Source organism: Galleria mellonella, unplaced genomic scaffold, assembly GCF_026898425.1.
Source record: "Galleria mellonella isolate WM207_F2 unplaced genomic scaffold, CSIRO_AGI_GalMel_v1 utg173, whole genome shotgun sequence".
Taxonomy (NCBI): Eukaryota; Metazoa; Arthropoda; class Insecta; order Lepidoptera; family Pyralidae; genus Galleria; species Galleria mellonella.
Window position 1 is genome coordinate 8,523,807 of NW_026442016.1, and position 14,086 is coordinate 8,537,892.

Genomic DNA, 14,086 nt, shown 5'->3' on the forward strand with positions numbered 1-14,086 from the left:
AAGTTTAATTAAAAAAAAATTGATCTACTAACAGGTGCCTGGGGCGGCATATCCGGGTCCGACCGTCTGCCAAATCGGAGACGTCGTGAAGGCGACCGCACTGATTTGCGAGCCAGAGCATGTCCGCCGAGAGCGTCGTGCTGTGCTAGTAGAGCGTATAATCCACCAAGTGCATCCCAGCCGCTTTGACTTTCCGCCGCCGCTGCTGACGCTGCAAAAACAACAATAATTGAAATCTATGATTCAAGATCAATATATCTATTTATCTAAATTATATAGATTAATATACATAGATGTATTATTTAATATACAGTAATTTGTAGGAAAAACCTAATACGATGGTTAATAAAACAAAAAAACACAAAATCTACCACCAAAAATAAGACAAGATCAGGACTATGATGATAAAAATGTTTTTAATATTCATCTAGATATTATAACAAGCAATATAAGTTATTGTCGAAGTTTTATTGATTTAGAGCTAAGGGAATAAGAGAAAAAGTTTTTACTACCTAAACTATCGATGGAATCATTGTTAAACGATTTTTTTTGTTTTGAAAATGCTATCGACTATAGATCTATACTCATAATATTGAGATGAAAAGATAAATTATACTATAATCGATAAGCTAAGTGACTATCAGAGGGACTGTATTGGTATGTACTTGGACTAAAACATGTATAAATAGAACAAGATAGCCAAATTGGTAAAACTAATCTTTTTAATCAACTGAAGCCTATGTTAGTAATGTAAATTTTAGCATCTACTACTTGTGTACCACTACTTCGACTTCGTATTTTAGATATACTCGAAGAGTAAAATTTTTATGTTAAAATTACAATTATAATCTCAGTAATATAAAATTGCAATGGCATTTTAACAAATGTTGTTTTTTTTTTGTCACGCCAAGACTTTTTAATACACCGATATAAAACTTAAGTTGTTCATAGTTAATTCATACATTAGATGACGCATAATATAACAACTGTTTTTGCTACATCTCATAATTATTAAGGGTGATTGTAGGAAATAATGTGGATTAAAATCAAGGCATAAATTAAGATCTACTTACACAGAGTTTGCTCACAAAATAAACATTCCATAACTAGCATGCTAGCACTTTTACTATTATAAATGGATGGTTCATTTATAATAGTAAATCTAGATATTTTTTTATGAAATTTAAAATAGCTTAATTAGCTAACGGTTCACATGATGGACAGTGGTAAAAATTGCCTATAGACAAAAACATGGGCACGCAGAGAATACATATTCATTATATACATTCGAGCATGGTTTTGAATCCTGTAGTCTGAATTATATCTGATTAAAACAAAAATTAAAACAAATTCATCATGATGTGAACGATGAATCAATTACAGATAAGACTTTTTTTTAAAGCAAACTCGCTTCAATCCTATCAGATTTTATATGGGGAGCATTTCAATCGATTTTTAATGTTACTTATAATTTTTACTTCAGTTATTGTATTTTGTAACTTTCTTTCAATTTAAGAATCCGGAAGTAACGGACAAAACGTTTCAATAGCGAAGTTTTTGTGAATAATTTTATTTCCTTAGAAGGAAATAGGATTATTATATAGAAGTTAGTAGAATTTTTTTGTTTTTGTTACTCAATCATTCTTATTTAAATGGCTGAATTTTAAGCTACTTTTCATTCTAAACAGTGCGGGTAAGTTATAAGACACTTTTACAATATTATTTTTAAGATTTATTTAACATAATTTACAATACAGTTTTTAATATCATGGTATAAGTAATATTATTATTTGGCACACTGCTTCGCCTTTCGTATTTTTATTTATTTTTTATTTATTAATTTTATTTATTTATTTTTTGGAAAACGTACAGCTGAATTACAGTCAATACATAATCAAATTTATATCTATGTTAAGCCATGAATCGTTTTCACATTTGCGTGATGACAATGATCGGTTTTTATATATGCAAAATACATACATACACATACATACATACATTCATACACATATATATACATATACATACACATATATACATATACACACACACACACACACATACACATACACACGCATACATATACACATCTATAATAATTAAAAAGTTATAAATTTTGATGTATTTGTACCCACGAGTATGTTTGTTCGTATTAGTCTAGGTGTTTTTATCGCCTAATTATGTACGTATCCACAAAATTATTTAATCATTTATAAATTGTTTACTACTCGTAATACAAGCTCTGCTTATTTTGGGATGACAGATGATGCTGTGTAAAATATGTATTTTATTTATTATTTACTAGTGGCCCATTTCGATTTCGCACGGATGCAATGTAATAACAATGTGGTTTCAATGTGCAATAATTAATAATATTATTATTGATTCCGTCTAAATAGTTTTGCAAACTTCACATTATTAATTTTAATAAATCAGCCATTAGCTGACCACCGTCGAACATTGGTCTCTCCTATAAATGGGGTTTTGGCAGTGGTTACCACGCTTAGCAAGCAGGTACCACGCTTAGTTAACAAACAGCAGCAATCACAGTTAGTGATGTTTTGAAAGAAAAGGTGCTGTCCATCTCTCGACTATTAAGTGAATTTAACTCCGCATAATTTATATATTTTTTAAACATGAAAATGGTTATACAAAGCTATCTGTATAATATAAAATGCCAATATTAACTTTTTTGTAGTCCTAATAAAGAGAAACAATTTCGTCATATATTATTTTGATATATTTCAGCATCTCAGTTGACTTGATTTTTATCGACATACAAGTATTGAACAATTATCGTCATATTTCAATAAATTATACTATATAGATACGTATCCACGTAATATGAGTATGCCCGCTTGTGCGATAACACACCTTTCAAAATATTCTTCGTACTGCCTAGACGCTTATTTATTTTGGTAAGGTAAAGACGAACAAAAGTATCGTTTTTACCAGTAGTCTATAAAATTTTTCTAGCGAAAAATCTCGCTATAATAAACTTTTCCTAAAAATGATTTCAATAGAGGGATTGATCTATTGTGAATTTCAATAGACCTTAAAACAGATTTTTTACAACCCTGATATTTATCGGACAGGAAAATAATTTTATAAAGAGACTAGCTTTTGCCCACAATTTCGTACGCCGTTGAACTTATGTTGGACTTTGGAAGTGGGTAACCACTTCTAGATGGCGTATCAAGGTCAAACATACATCAGATTTTAAGTTAGACCTACAGGAAGATCAGTGAAATCACGTTCAATTTGGTGCAATAGTTTTTACTTGATATGTCAGAACAAATATTCAGACAAAATTTCTAATAATGTGCTTTGGCTTCTATAGCTTTTAGTCGTATTAAGAATCCTCATATGATTTTTTCTTAAATAACTCCTATGTACCGTAAGTCTAGTCACGATTTTATTATATTAATAAGATGTATAATGTTTAAGGACACTAAATATTACTTACGTTTCTCACTTAAATTTTATATATCCAGTTAGAGAGACTCTACAAACACTATGCCAAAATCAGCCAAACATTTTAATTCTGTTGTAAGAAAATTCCCATCGCGAATCACAGTTAGTAAATGGAGGTATCAAAGTATTATTTGTAACACTGAAAAACGATGTATGTTTAATTGTTTAAAAAAATTACACGTCAATTAATAATTGGCTAACCGTTTTTGTTTCTTGAAACAATTTTGGCTGAATGTTTTATTCTTTTTATAAATATATAATTTTTTTTAAATAAAATATATCCAAATTTTTTTCGCCGATAATGTAACTTTCTAAGGGTGAAAGGATTTCAAAAACCATACAAATATTTTGACCTAATCAAATGCATTCCCAATTAACCAAAAATACCAATAAAAAAATATTTTCGAATTATATAATTATTACAATATATAATATTAAATGAGATTATCTGCATTAATTTCGTCAACTTCAGTTTCTCGCAAACTAATGAATACATTAGTTTCAAGACGTTGGCGATCCCGAGATGACAAGCGGTGTCGAGCTTCTAAGTCTGAGGCGAGACTTTGCCTTTACCGCTTGTATAAAGGATTGTGTTCTGAGAAATTGTTTGAGATTATGCCATCTTTTGTCATCGTGGTGCTCACTATTGACAATGCGTTTACCCACACAATATAAAACATTAATAGTCACGCATTGTGCGCTTTCACAGCTGTTTCTCTCTGCGAACACACAAGTTGTAGAATATGCTTTCTGCCATAGGTTTTAATACAATAAATTTAAACCATAACATACGCTTCTCTAAAAAGGCTTTCTTTGTTTTCCTTTATTTTCAAGATGAGGTTTCTTAAGGGTCAACGATATGCGTGTTATTCTCCTGACGTTGCAGATATCCATAGGCTACAGTTATTATTTACCATCAGTTGGAAGTAAGCTTATTTGCTCCCATTGCGGGATAATATAAAACCGATCAGGTGCGAGTTTCGCATAAAGATATAAAAATAAAATAGCTTTTATTGCATTTCTGATACTTATAAATACATCTAAAAATTTGTTTACTGATACTATTCATAATTTTTTATTTTGAGACATATTTTTGTTAAAAATTGAACCAAATAACGAAGTTTGTTTTTGGAGATTTTTTAATAATTTCTCAAAAACATCGTTTCATTTTTTCTGTAAAAATCACGTATAACATTATAAATCTAAATTATTTCAGATTTTTCGCTTTAAAAACTTCGAAGATAAGGAGGGGTGGTTTTTCTCACATTTCCGATCGTAAACCATCAGGCAACATTAAAATAATTATAAATTAGTTTCAATATGTTGAAATGAAACCCCCTCATATGAAGTTCATTTGGACTAGTATATCAATTTTGGAGATTTGAAGTATCCCTTTTGGACTCCCCAGCAAAGAAGATAAAATTATTTTTTCAATTATTTCTATTGCAGTATATATGATCCAACAATATGTAAAACTATTCCAATGCAAATGTAATGTGGTCATGAATTTACGTAGTATCGTAGAATTGACTAAAAAAGACCAACTTTTGGAAACTTGATTCAAGAACTATATGAAGTAATAACTAATTTCATAATATAAATCAGACTTCATATTTACATAGACCGAATGATCAAATATATTTTACCTGTTCGCAATATAAAGAAGCGACGGGATATAAAATTAGATGATTAGTGGAGCATTAGACGGTGTACGAGTGGTACGAGGGTGAATATCGAGGGCCTCGCCATCCATCCGTAAGATGACTGTTCTTGACGTCAACGTGATGTTTACACAAAGATGGCTCTATCTAATGCACGTTTTTATAATTTTCCGTAACACGGCGCTATATCGCACGATTTTACTATTACGATATAATAAGACAGCAATTTTGCTATTTTATTATATGCAAGGCCGTCCACGATATCGTCATGCAATATATTTCTACGATCAAAGCGGAAAATTAAGAGCATCTTCTTATAAATACATATATAGATATAGACAGCCAGGTGATGGGCACATTGTTTAAGATACCGGGTTTAATTTACCAGATGGAGACTTTGTACAAAAGTCGTTTGCTTGGGCACCTCTGTCCCATTCGTGTTTCCGTGAAACAGTTGTGTTTTCATGGCTGTATTTCAATGTGAAGGGTATATCCCGGCAGTGAATTTACAGGGTACAGAGGAATAACACCTGAGGAATGGCAACGCATGGAGGATATCATGGGTGAAACAGTATACTCTGTTATGACGATGGTACTGCTCATATCTATAGACGACGATTACCAATTTCCATCAGGTGGGCCGTCACTTTGTATGTCATTCTAAGTTGCATAAAGAAAATACCGGTTTGGTCAATTTAGGAAACCAACTTTTCTGAGTTGACTTGGGTTTAGGTATTGTGAGTTCTACTACTAGATGTTCGTTGACTGGTTTCTCATTACGAAATATTCGGGCTTAAGAATCGGGCGATTATAATGATAGTATGGCACTTATAAAAAATATTGAGTTGAGATATTAGAATTATTTTACAATTATAGTTAGTTCTATTACAATTGTATAAATTACTCTTATATTGTAGTATTAAATGTAGAAACCTTAGGTAAATTTGTATGAAATTCAATATTTTTCGTATATTTATTAGATTTCCTGTATCGTAAATAAATATCTCAGGGAAATAGAATTTAGCTGTCTAGTTTTAAGAATACTCAATTTTCAAAGTGACGAGATCAAAAGTAGTAAGATTATAAAAAAGGTGTCTTTTCAATAATATTTAATTAATTTTATTATAATCAATTTTATTATACTAATATTGTCAGATAGTTTTTTTTAATATATCTATACAGAGCTTTATACCATAGATAAGGTTATTATTAAACAATTGAACGAATTTGGAAGAATTTTGATACATAGACCAAATTTTAAATTAACGTATACTTATATAGAATACTTCTTAAAATATTCGTGAGAGCAAAGCATGCCACGTGTGAAGAAAATTGTATATTTTTAATACTTTAACGTAAGTATGTTAGACTTTAAGGTCTATGAGCCTATATTTGTATAAAAACATGTTATCTGAAAACAATAAAAATAAAAATCAACAGTCTACAGCCAGTTAAACATTATATTATTTATTATATATGACGAATAATATTATTTATTAATTACATAATTTATTGCAGATGTATAATATTGTGAATTACACTAAAGATCTTATAAGTGAATAAAATTATACACGGACCCTGGCAGAGTATTGTGATTTTTCACATTAAACAATAGTTACAATGTGACAATAATGGCAATATTTATCTATTTATTAAAAGTTTTATCGCACATAAATTTTTTAATTGAGTACCTTATACTCATTTTGCAACAATATTTCCTTTAATTTACTTTTGAATGCCTGATTTATTTGTTCGTCTTTAATATAGGTAGATGAATGCTCAGGACCGTTCGTTATGGTAGTTTATGAGGAAGGCCTATGTTCGGCAGTGGACAGATAACGGTTGATATGATGATACTGATTAAAATTAATATAAAAATATGGCCTGAAAATTTATTATAAATTGGTATTGCACAATAGTGCGGTCTGGATCTATATATTTCTAATTTCAGTTCGAGAAGTATGAGGTTTTTAAATCGGTGAAGGTTTATTGGTTGTTTCAATTAAATGATTACATTTAATAATATATTTATTAAAATAGAACTATATCAGAGTTTACCATTACATATTGAAGTATATTGACTAACTGTGTCTCGAGATAAGGAATCTCGAAATAGTTAGTCGTTGAGAAATTTGGTAAGAGAATTTGGATAGTCAGTGAGCAACGTATAATCGATTAAACACGCTGGTTATTATCGATTGTGGTGTTATGACCACTAAATGCGATTGGATATTTAAATTCATACATCGTTCTGTATGTTATGTTACAGCGGTAAGTCCCTTCTTTATCTACGTATTATGCGGGCAATTTCCATTCAATAGGGATAAGTATTATTAAAATACCTATATACGATCATATATTGATCAATCTATTAAGCAATTGTCATATAAGGTAAAAATAAAAATGTAAATGGAATTTTTCAGCTTAGAGGAGCAGGCAAGAATATGTACTTTCATTACCTATTTCCACCCGTGCAAAATTGCAATTGGGAAAAACATTTCTTTTTAATTATTATTTTTTAACAGTTTTTAATTTGATTCCCAAATTGATGCTATACAAATTTCGTCAAAACAGAAATCTATTTTTATATACTTTTACATTCCTATAGTAAATATTTTTGGGAACAAAATAGGTAATTATTTCGGCCACTCACATTAATTCAGTTTGTTTTTCCTGTCAGTCTGTCGGTACCGATTTTTGACGTCAATTCTGAATGAACATCGTTCAGACGCAATAATATGAAGAAAACAAGGTACCTATATGTTCTTTATAGATAACATTGTCGTGATAATAATAAGAATACAATCAACATTTTTTACGGTTCAGTAGGCAAATGGCCCAAACCCTAATTATTTTCTCATCTCTACACATTGAAAGAAAGAACAATATTATTTTATGGAACTCTGTACTGGTGCATCAAATTTTCAAATAAAAACTACTATTTCGGATCTCTACAAATAATCCAGAAAAATATTAAGAATTGGATGGATGTCATGACCTTTCCAGTTCTTAATATTATTCTTTATAAATTTTATAGATAAACTTCAATACTTTATCTCAATTACTTTAATAACTCTATCTCGAAATATGTATGAGTTACAAAAATACTAGGAGTTAATTCATCTCTTAAATATGTGAATAAAAATGGTAAATTTTAACAATGCAAAGCATTTGAACCTAAACCATATTACAGATATTAATACCAAAACCCGTTTATTGCATACTTGACACCTAAATAAATTCACTTGAAGGAGACTTTGTATAAAAATTATCAGACTATGTCTCTGGATACATGGATCTGGATACAACTGTTTCACTTATATTTCTGTAGCCAAACACCTATGTTCGCATGTTTGCGCTTTGATTTGAACGTAGGCATGGCAAGTAGGCATTACCACTATCCAACAAATAGGTCGTCAGCTTATTTATCATAATAAGTAGTTTAAACTAATTCTTTTTTTATGTTTATTTGTAATGAATAAACTCGAAAAGTAACTAATAAATTTTAAAAATTCTTTTATTTCACCTATAGAAAGCTACATTGTCAACGAGTTAAATGGGCTATAATTTACTTAAAAAAACATGCGAAGCTGGTGCAAACAGGTAGTATAAAATATCATGATTATCAAGAATTTTCCACATTTTTCCAGAAGAAGTATGGGTAGAAATTTTGAAACTTTCCATAGATGTTCTATTTCACTAGTAAATAGTCCTTTAATATGTTGCTAATGTTTTCAACTTATACAATCTCATATCATAAGAGATTTTCTGTACAGATTATGTATTGATGTATTAGTTTATATTTGCTCAATTCTACATTACACCGTCTACTTATTCCTCTGTTTGCCAAAGAGGTTGACTGGTAGAGAACACAAACCGGTGTTATTTATATCAAATATATATAAATTACGCATTAAAGTTTAAATAAATATACATATAAGTATATTAAATGTATCTAACGACTAATTAATTTTATCAGATGCGACAAAGCAATTAAACAGGCTGTTATAATAGCGCTTTTGTGTTTATTTGTCGGTCACTATATTTTTGGGTATCATTGTTCGTTCAGTTGATATTAGAATCCATTGTCGCGTCAACCCTCATTGTGAGTTTTATATAGTCACGTTTTTCATTAAAGAAATATTACTTTTAGGCGCAACGCAAATATTGATGTATTAACGATATCGATTGTATTGATTCTGGACAATGGGGACAATTGAAAGGTTCCTGGAATTTGTTACATAATACGTAATTATATATTTAACGACTAGAAAGTTCTTTATATATTTATACAGTATACATTCACATACACGATCAGTTTTACGGTCACTTTTAATATAAATATCAGGTTATAACAAAAACGTACACAGGCGGGCTTATCCCTTGAAGAGATTTCTTCCAGTCAACCTTGAAAATCCGAAAGGAGAAATTATTTATAAGGTATAATATATATCTTGCTAAAATAAAATAATAATCTATATTATTAATATCTATATAATTATTCTCTATATAATTAATAACTGAATATAGATACAAAAGATAAATATTATATTAATTAATAATGTAGTAAAGTTTATTCTATACCTTGTAGGCCTGGCTCATACTCATTTCGAAATTTTACAAAAATCTGTCGAATAGTTTCGAAGAATAGTGCGATCGAACATCGTAACGTGGGATTTTCAATCAACTTCAAAAAGAAAGAGGTTCTTAATTCGGTTGTATTTTTTTATGTTTCTTACCTCATGACTTCATCAGTTCATAACAAATATGGATAATTCATTTTTTATCTAGCTGAACATAGGCCTCCCTCGTAGACAGCTATAAGGAACGTACCCGAGTAAACTGCAGCCACGACAAATAAAGTGTGAATTAGCAGACGCTAAAAAATATATCCGTGTCATACATAGATATTGATATATTTATATTGTGGTACATGAAAACTCCTACAATTTTTTGTTTCGCTTTATAAATAAACTCATTAATTATGTGTTTGTAATGGTGAATTTATCTATCTATATGTCTATATCTAAATAGTGACTGAATAGAGCCAACACCTTAAAACCCAGTATATATAAAAATCCCACTAAGAGAATTCTGTACACTAATATAAGAAAAAAGAACTCGAAATAGGAATATAAGATTGATACGGGTTTTTAGGTTTTAGGTAAAAATACATATTTTGAAGTTAATAAAAAATAGTAGTCATGGTAACGTTTCGCGTTAGCATTTTCAACAGACAAGGAGAAGTTTCTCAATTTGACCGATCATCCGTTCTTTTTTTTTTTTGTATCGGGAAAAGTTTTCTTGTATCTTGATTTCATACTAATTTTACCAAGAATGAAGCCAATTTATTATTTTAGAATGAAATCTTAAATTATCTTTTATTCACAATAAAGGCAAGGAAGGGAAATTTAGGTAATTCGTTAGCGGCCACTGTTAACAATACGATTAACAAAATGAAAAAGCCTCGTTTCTGAGGTATTTAATCGTCTTTTACACACAATAGAATATGCAAATCAAACCATTATTCTGAGACAATTTTATCTATCAAATTGAACGAAATTGTTTTGTTTTATGAATCACTATTTATTAGCATTTCAACTTTAATTAATTAATTGAAATATTTCTTCAACACTTTAATTATAACGAATTAAATTCGAGATACGATGGTATTCTTATCGACCAGATTTAAATATGCTCTGCGAAATATTTGCATTTAGTATTAAGTACACCAAAAATATCTTCCAATATTGAAATATCACTTTATTGTCATAAGCCACCCTCACAATCTTGTAATAAATGTGAAATTAAGTTTATTTGTTACATATAAGCCTTTAACAAAAGGAGATGTACAAAACTTGTTTGCATGGGTACCTCCGTCCCATTCGTATTTCAACCGTGAAGTCGTTGTGTTTGCATGACTATGTTTTAGTTTAAAGGGTGGGATATGGCAGAGAAATTACAGGGTACAGAGGCATATAACATTCTATTCCTTAGGAATGGCAACACATGGTAGGTATCATGGATGAAACAGTATTCTCCATTATGTCCATGGTACTGCTCGTCTATAGGCGACGGTTACCACTTACCATCAGGTGGGACGTCAGCTTGTATGCCATTCTAACCTACATGTAAAAGCCCCTTTAATTACTCAACCTGTCACTATGAAATTTGATATATATGAGTATACATAATACAGAGTACTTTTATCCCGCTTAGTAAACATATTCCGGTCACAGTAATTTTATCAAAATCAGTTTTTACATAAAAACAATTGGTTATGTCACAACCGAAGTTGATGTTTTTGTGAAATAAAATCTTAAATTATTTATATATTCACAAACATTAAGAATAAAATTATTGCAGCATATAATGTTCACTAAGAAAGTCGTGAGATTAACTCGTACTTAAAGTATGGTCTCGTATTAGAAGTATGTATCGTGTTTATGGCTTTTGATAATTCAAGAATTACGAACCAAGTGTCTAATATATTTCTTCATAATTTTACTTTACTTTAGTGTATCCTGTATTGAGGAATTTAAGTTGAATTTCAAGGCTTTCCTCCTTCCATAAAACACACATTAATAATGTGCTACGTGACGTCGACACATAGTTTGGATTTACGTGAATTGTTTACACTGCCGATTAGGTTCTTAACCTGTATGATAAAGTCTTATGTAGTCAGATGTTTATTATTATTTGTAAATTCCCAAAGGATATATATGTATACATTATTATTTAGTATACCCACTATATTTTTATACATATACCTATATAATGCCGTGTGGTACACCGGTATAGAATGCGCCACGCTTTTCTTTCTCGTGGGACTTTTTTTTTTATTTTTTTTATACAACTTAGAATGGCAAACAAGCTGACGGATGAAAAGTGGTAACCACCGCCTATATATATCTGTCGTAGCAGGTGATTAATAGAATTAAATGGTTGAGAGATGGGCAGCAGCGTCCAACAACAGCAACCAAAACTTAACCGCGGTTGCTAATCCACCTGCCAAGTGGGGCAATTGTTGCTAAAACGACCCCTTATGAGGAGGCTTATGTTCAGCAGTGGACAGTTAACGACTGATATGATGATACCTACTACATGTAGATTTTTTTATTTATATATATATATATATATATATATATATATATATATATATATATATATATATATATATATATATATATATATATATATATATATATAACATACAAAATGCGGATATATAAAGTTTATTATCTACAAATGGAATGAATAATCCTTAAATCAAACAATTATATTTATTGGACGAAAAAAGTGTTTCTTATACAATTTTTCACGCAGTAAAACCTTTATCAGATAAAAATGTTGTTTGCAAAACGAAGTGTATTTCCAATATTTTACTCTGGTTTTAGAAAATTTATAACTTTACGTACCTAGCGTTCATCAGTAAAGTTGTCACAGTATTGAATGCCAATACAAAACTTATTACTTTACGCCTTCGGCCACGATTCTCGTCATCATTAATAAACATGATTCGTGTTACTGTTGGTATGGCTTAGAATATTAACGATACTTTGCACATTAAAACTGTAAAGTACTATTAATTACAAGACAGTGTTCTATTTCACAAACACAAATAATCCTAAAATCACTTACAAGTTCTCAGAATCATTTACATTATTTATTTTTACGTAAAAATGAATAATATTAATTAAGAATTTAAGAATTTGCCTTTAAAATATTGGACCAACACGAGTGTATACTTTATTTAAAAAAGAGTGAAAACAAAAAAATATATAAATCTGTTCAGAATTAATGAAGATATAATATAACATGCAAAAATACATGCGATTTGAGTATCATCTGCTTTTTTAAGATATTTAATAAAGACATATTTTTTCTTTATTTTATTTTTTATTTTGATACACAGATTTCATAAAATACAGTAAAATTCTTACAACGACGTTGTTTAAAATGTATAATGACGTAGACGGAATCTCATCTTCCTCCATCATCGTTTTTATATTAAGCTTTTTTTTTTATACAACTTAGAATGGCAAACAAGCTGACGGTCCACCTGATAGAAAGTGGTAACCGTCGCCTATAGACATGAGCAGTACCATGGACATAACAGAGTGTACTGTTTCGCCCATGATACCCTCTATGCGTTGCCATTCCTAAGGACTCAGGTATTATTCCTCTGTACCCTGTAAATTCACGCCATATCCTAGTTACTAATAACTATGAAAGTTCATTTATATAATACGACCTATGAGGCCTTTCAGCGACCACCGTTTCAACAAAGATATGAAAATAAGTATCGTTTAATTTCTTCAATTTATTTATAAAGAAATAAAGTAAAAAGTTACATCGTATTTTTATTGATATCTGTTAATTATGCGAGTATCCTATTAATATAATAAATACGATTATTACCTTTGCACACACAAACTACTGAACGGATTTGAATGAAATGTGGTACACAAGTACGTTATAGCCTAACTTAGCACTTAGAATACTTTGTGAACTAATTCACGACGGCAGCGCCGCGGGATATAACTAGTATTATTATGTACTTCTGCACATTACATTGAATACATAAACATAGTTTATGCGCCATCCGGTGACGTTCCATTGCTGGTCCCTCGGAAGTCCCCATATCCGAATTTAATTGTGTGTACTTACTATATTTACAATAGTTCACTTGAACTGACGTGACATAATGGAAACTAACGGATTTATGAGTGTATCAACTGTTAGACCGGATAAAATATTACTGGAAATAATCGTGTTTTGTATGAGTATAAAAATTGTGAAAAATATTATGCCTATAAAAGTGAAAAACAACGCAGACTTTTATGGTCACTGAGTTATTTAGTAGGAGGTTGTCGAGTAACGTGCAATAATGTGTACACTTATGAATAATTTTAGTACCTATAATAAAGTCCCATTGCACGATGTGTGTT

At 30.1% G+C, this 14,086-nt stretch overlaps 1 protein-coding gene across 1 annotated transcript in view; it reads right to left on the bottom strand.

The window, feature by feature from the left end:
• Positions 1-14,086, bottom strand: part of LOC113515664 (short neuropeptide F) — a 116,510-nt gene that overhangs the window by 18,184 nt on the left and 84,240 nt on the right. Inside the window, exon 4 of the mRNA XM_026899923.3 lies at positions 33-211. Coding sequence (XP_026755724.1) covers positions 33-211 — 179 coding nt within the window. The remainder of the gene's footprint in view (positions 1-32; positions 212-14,086) is intronic.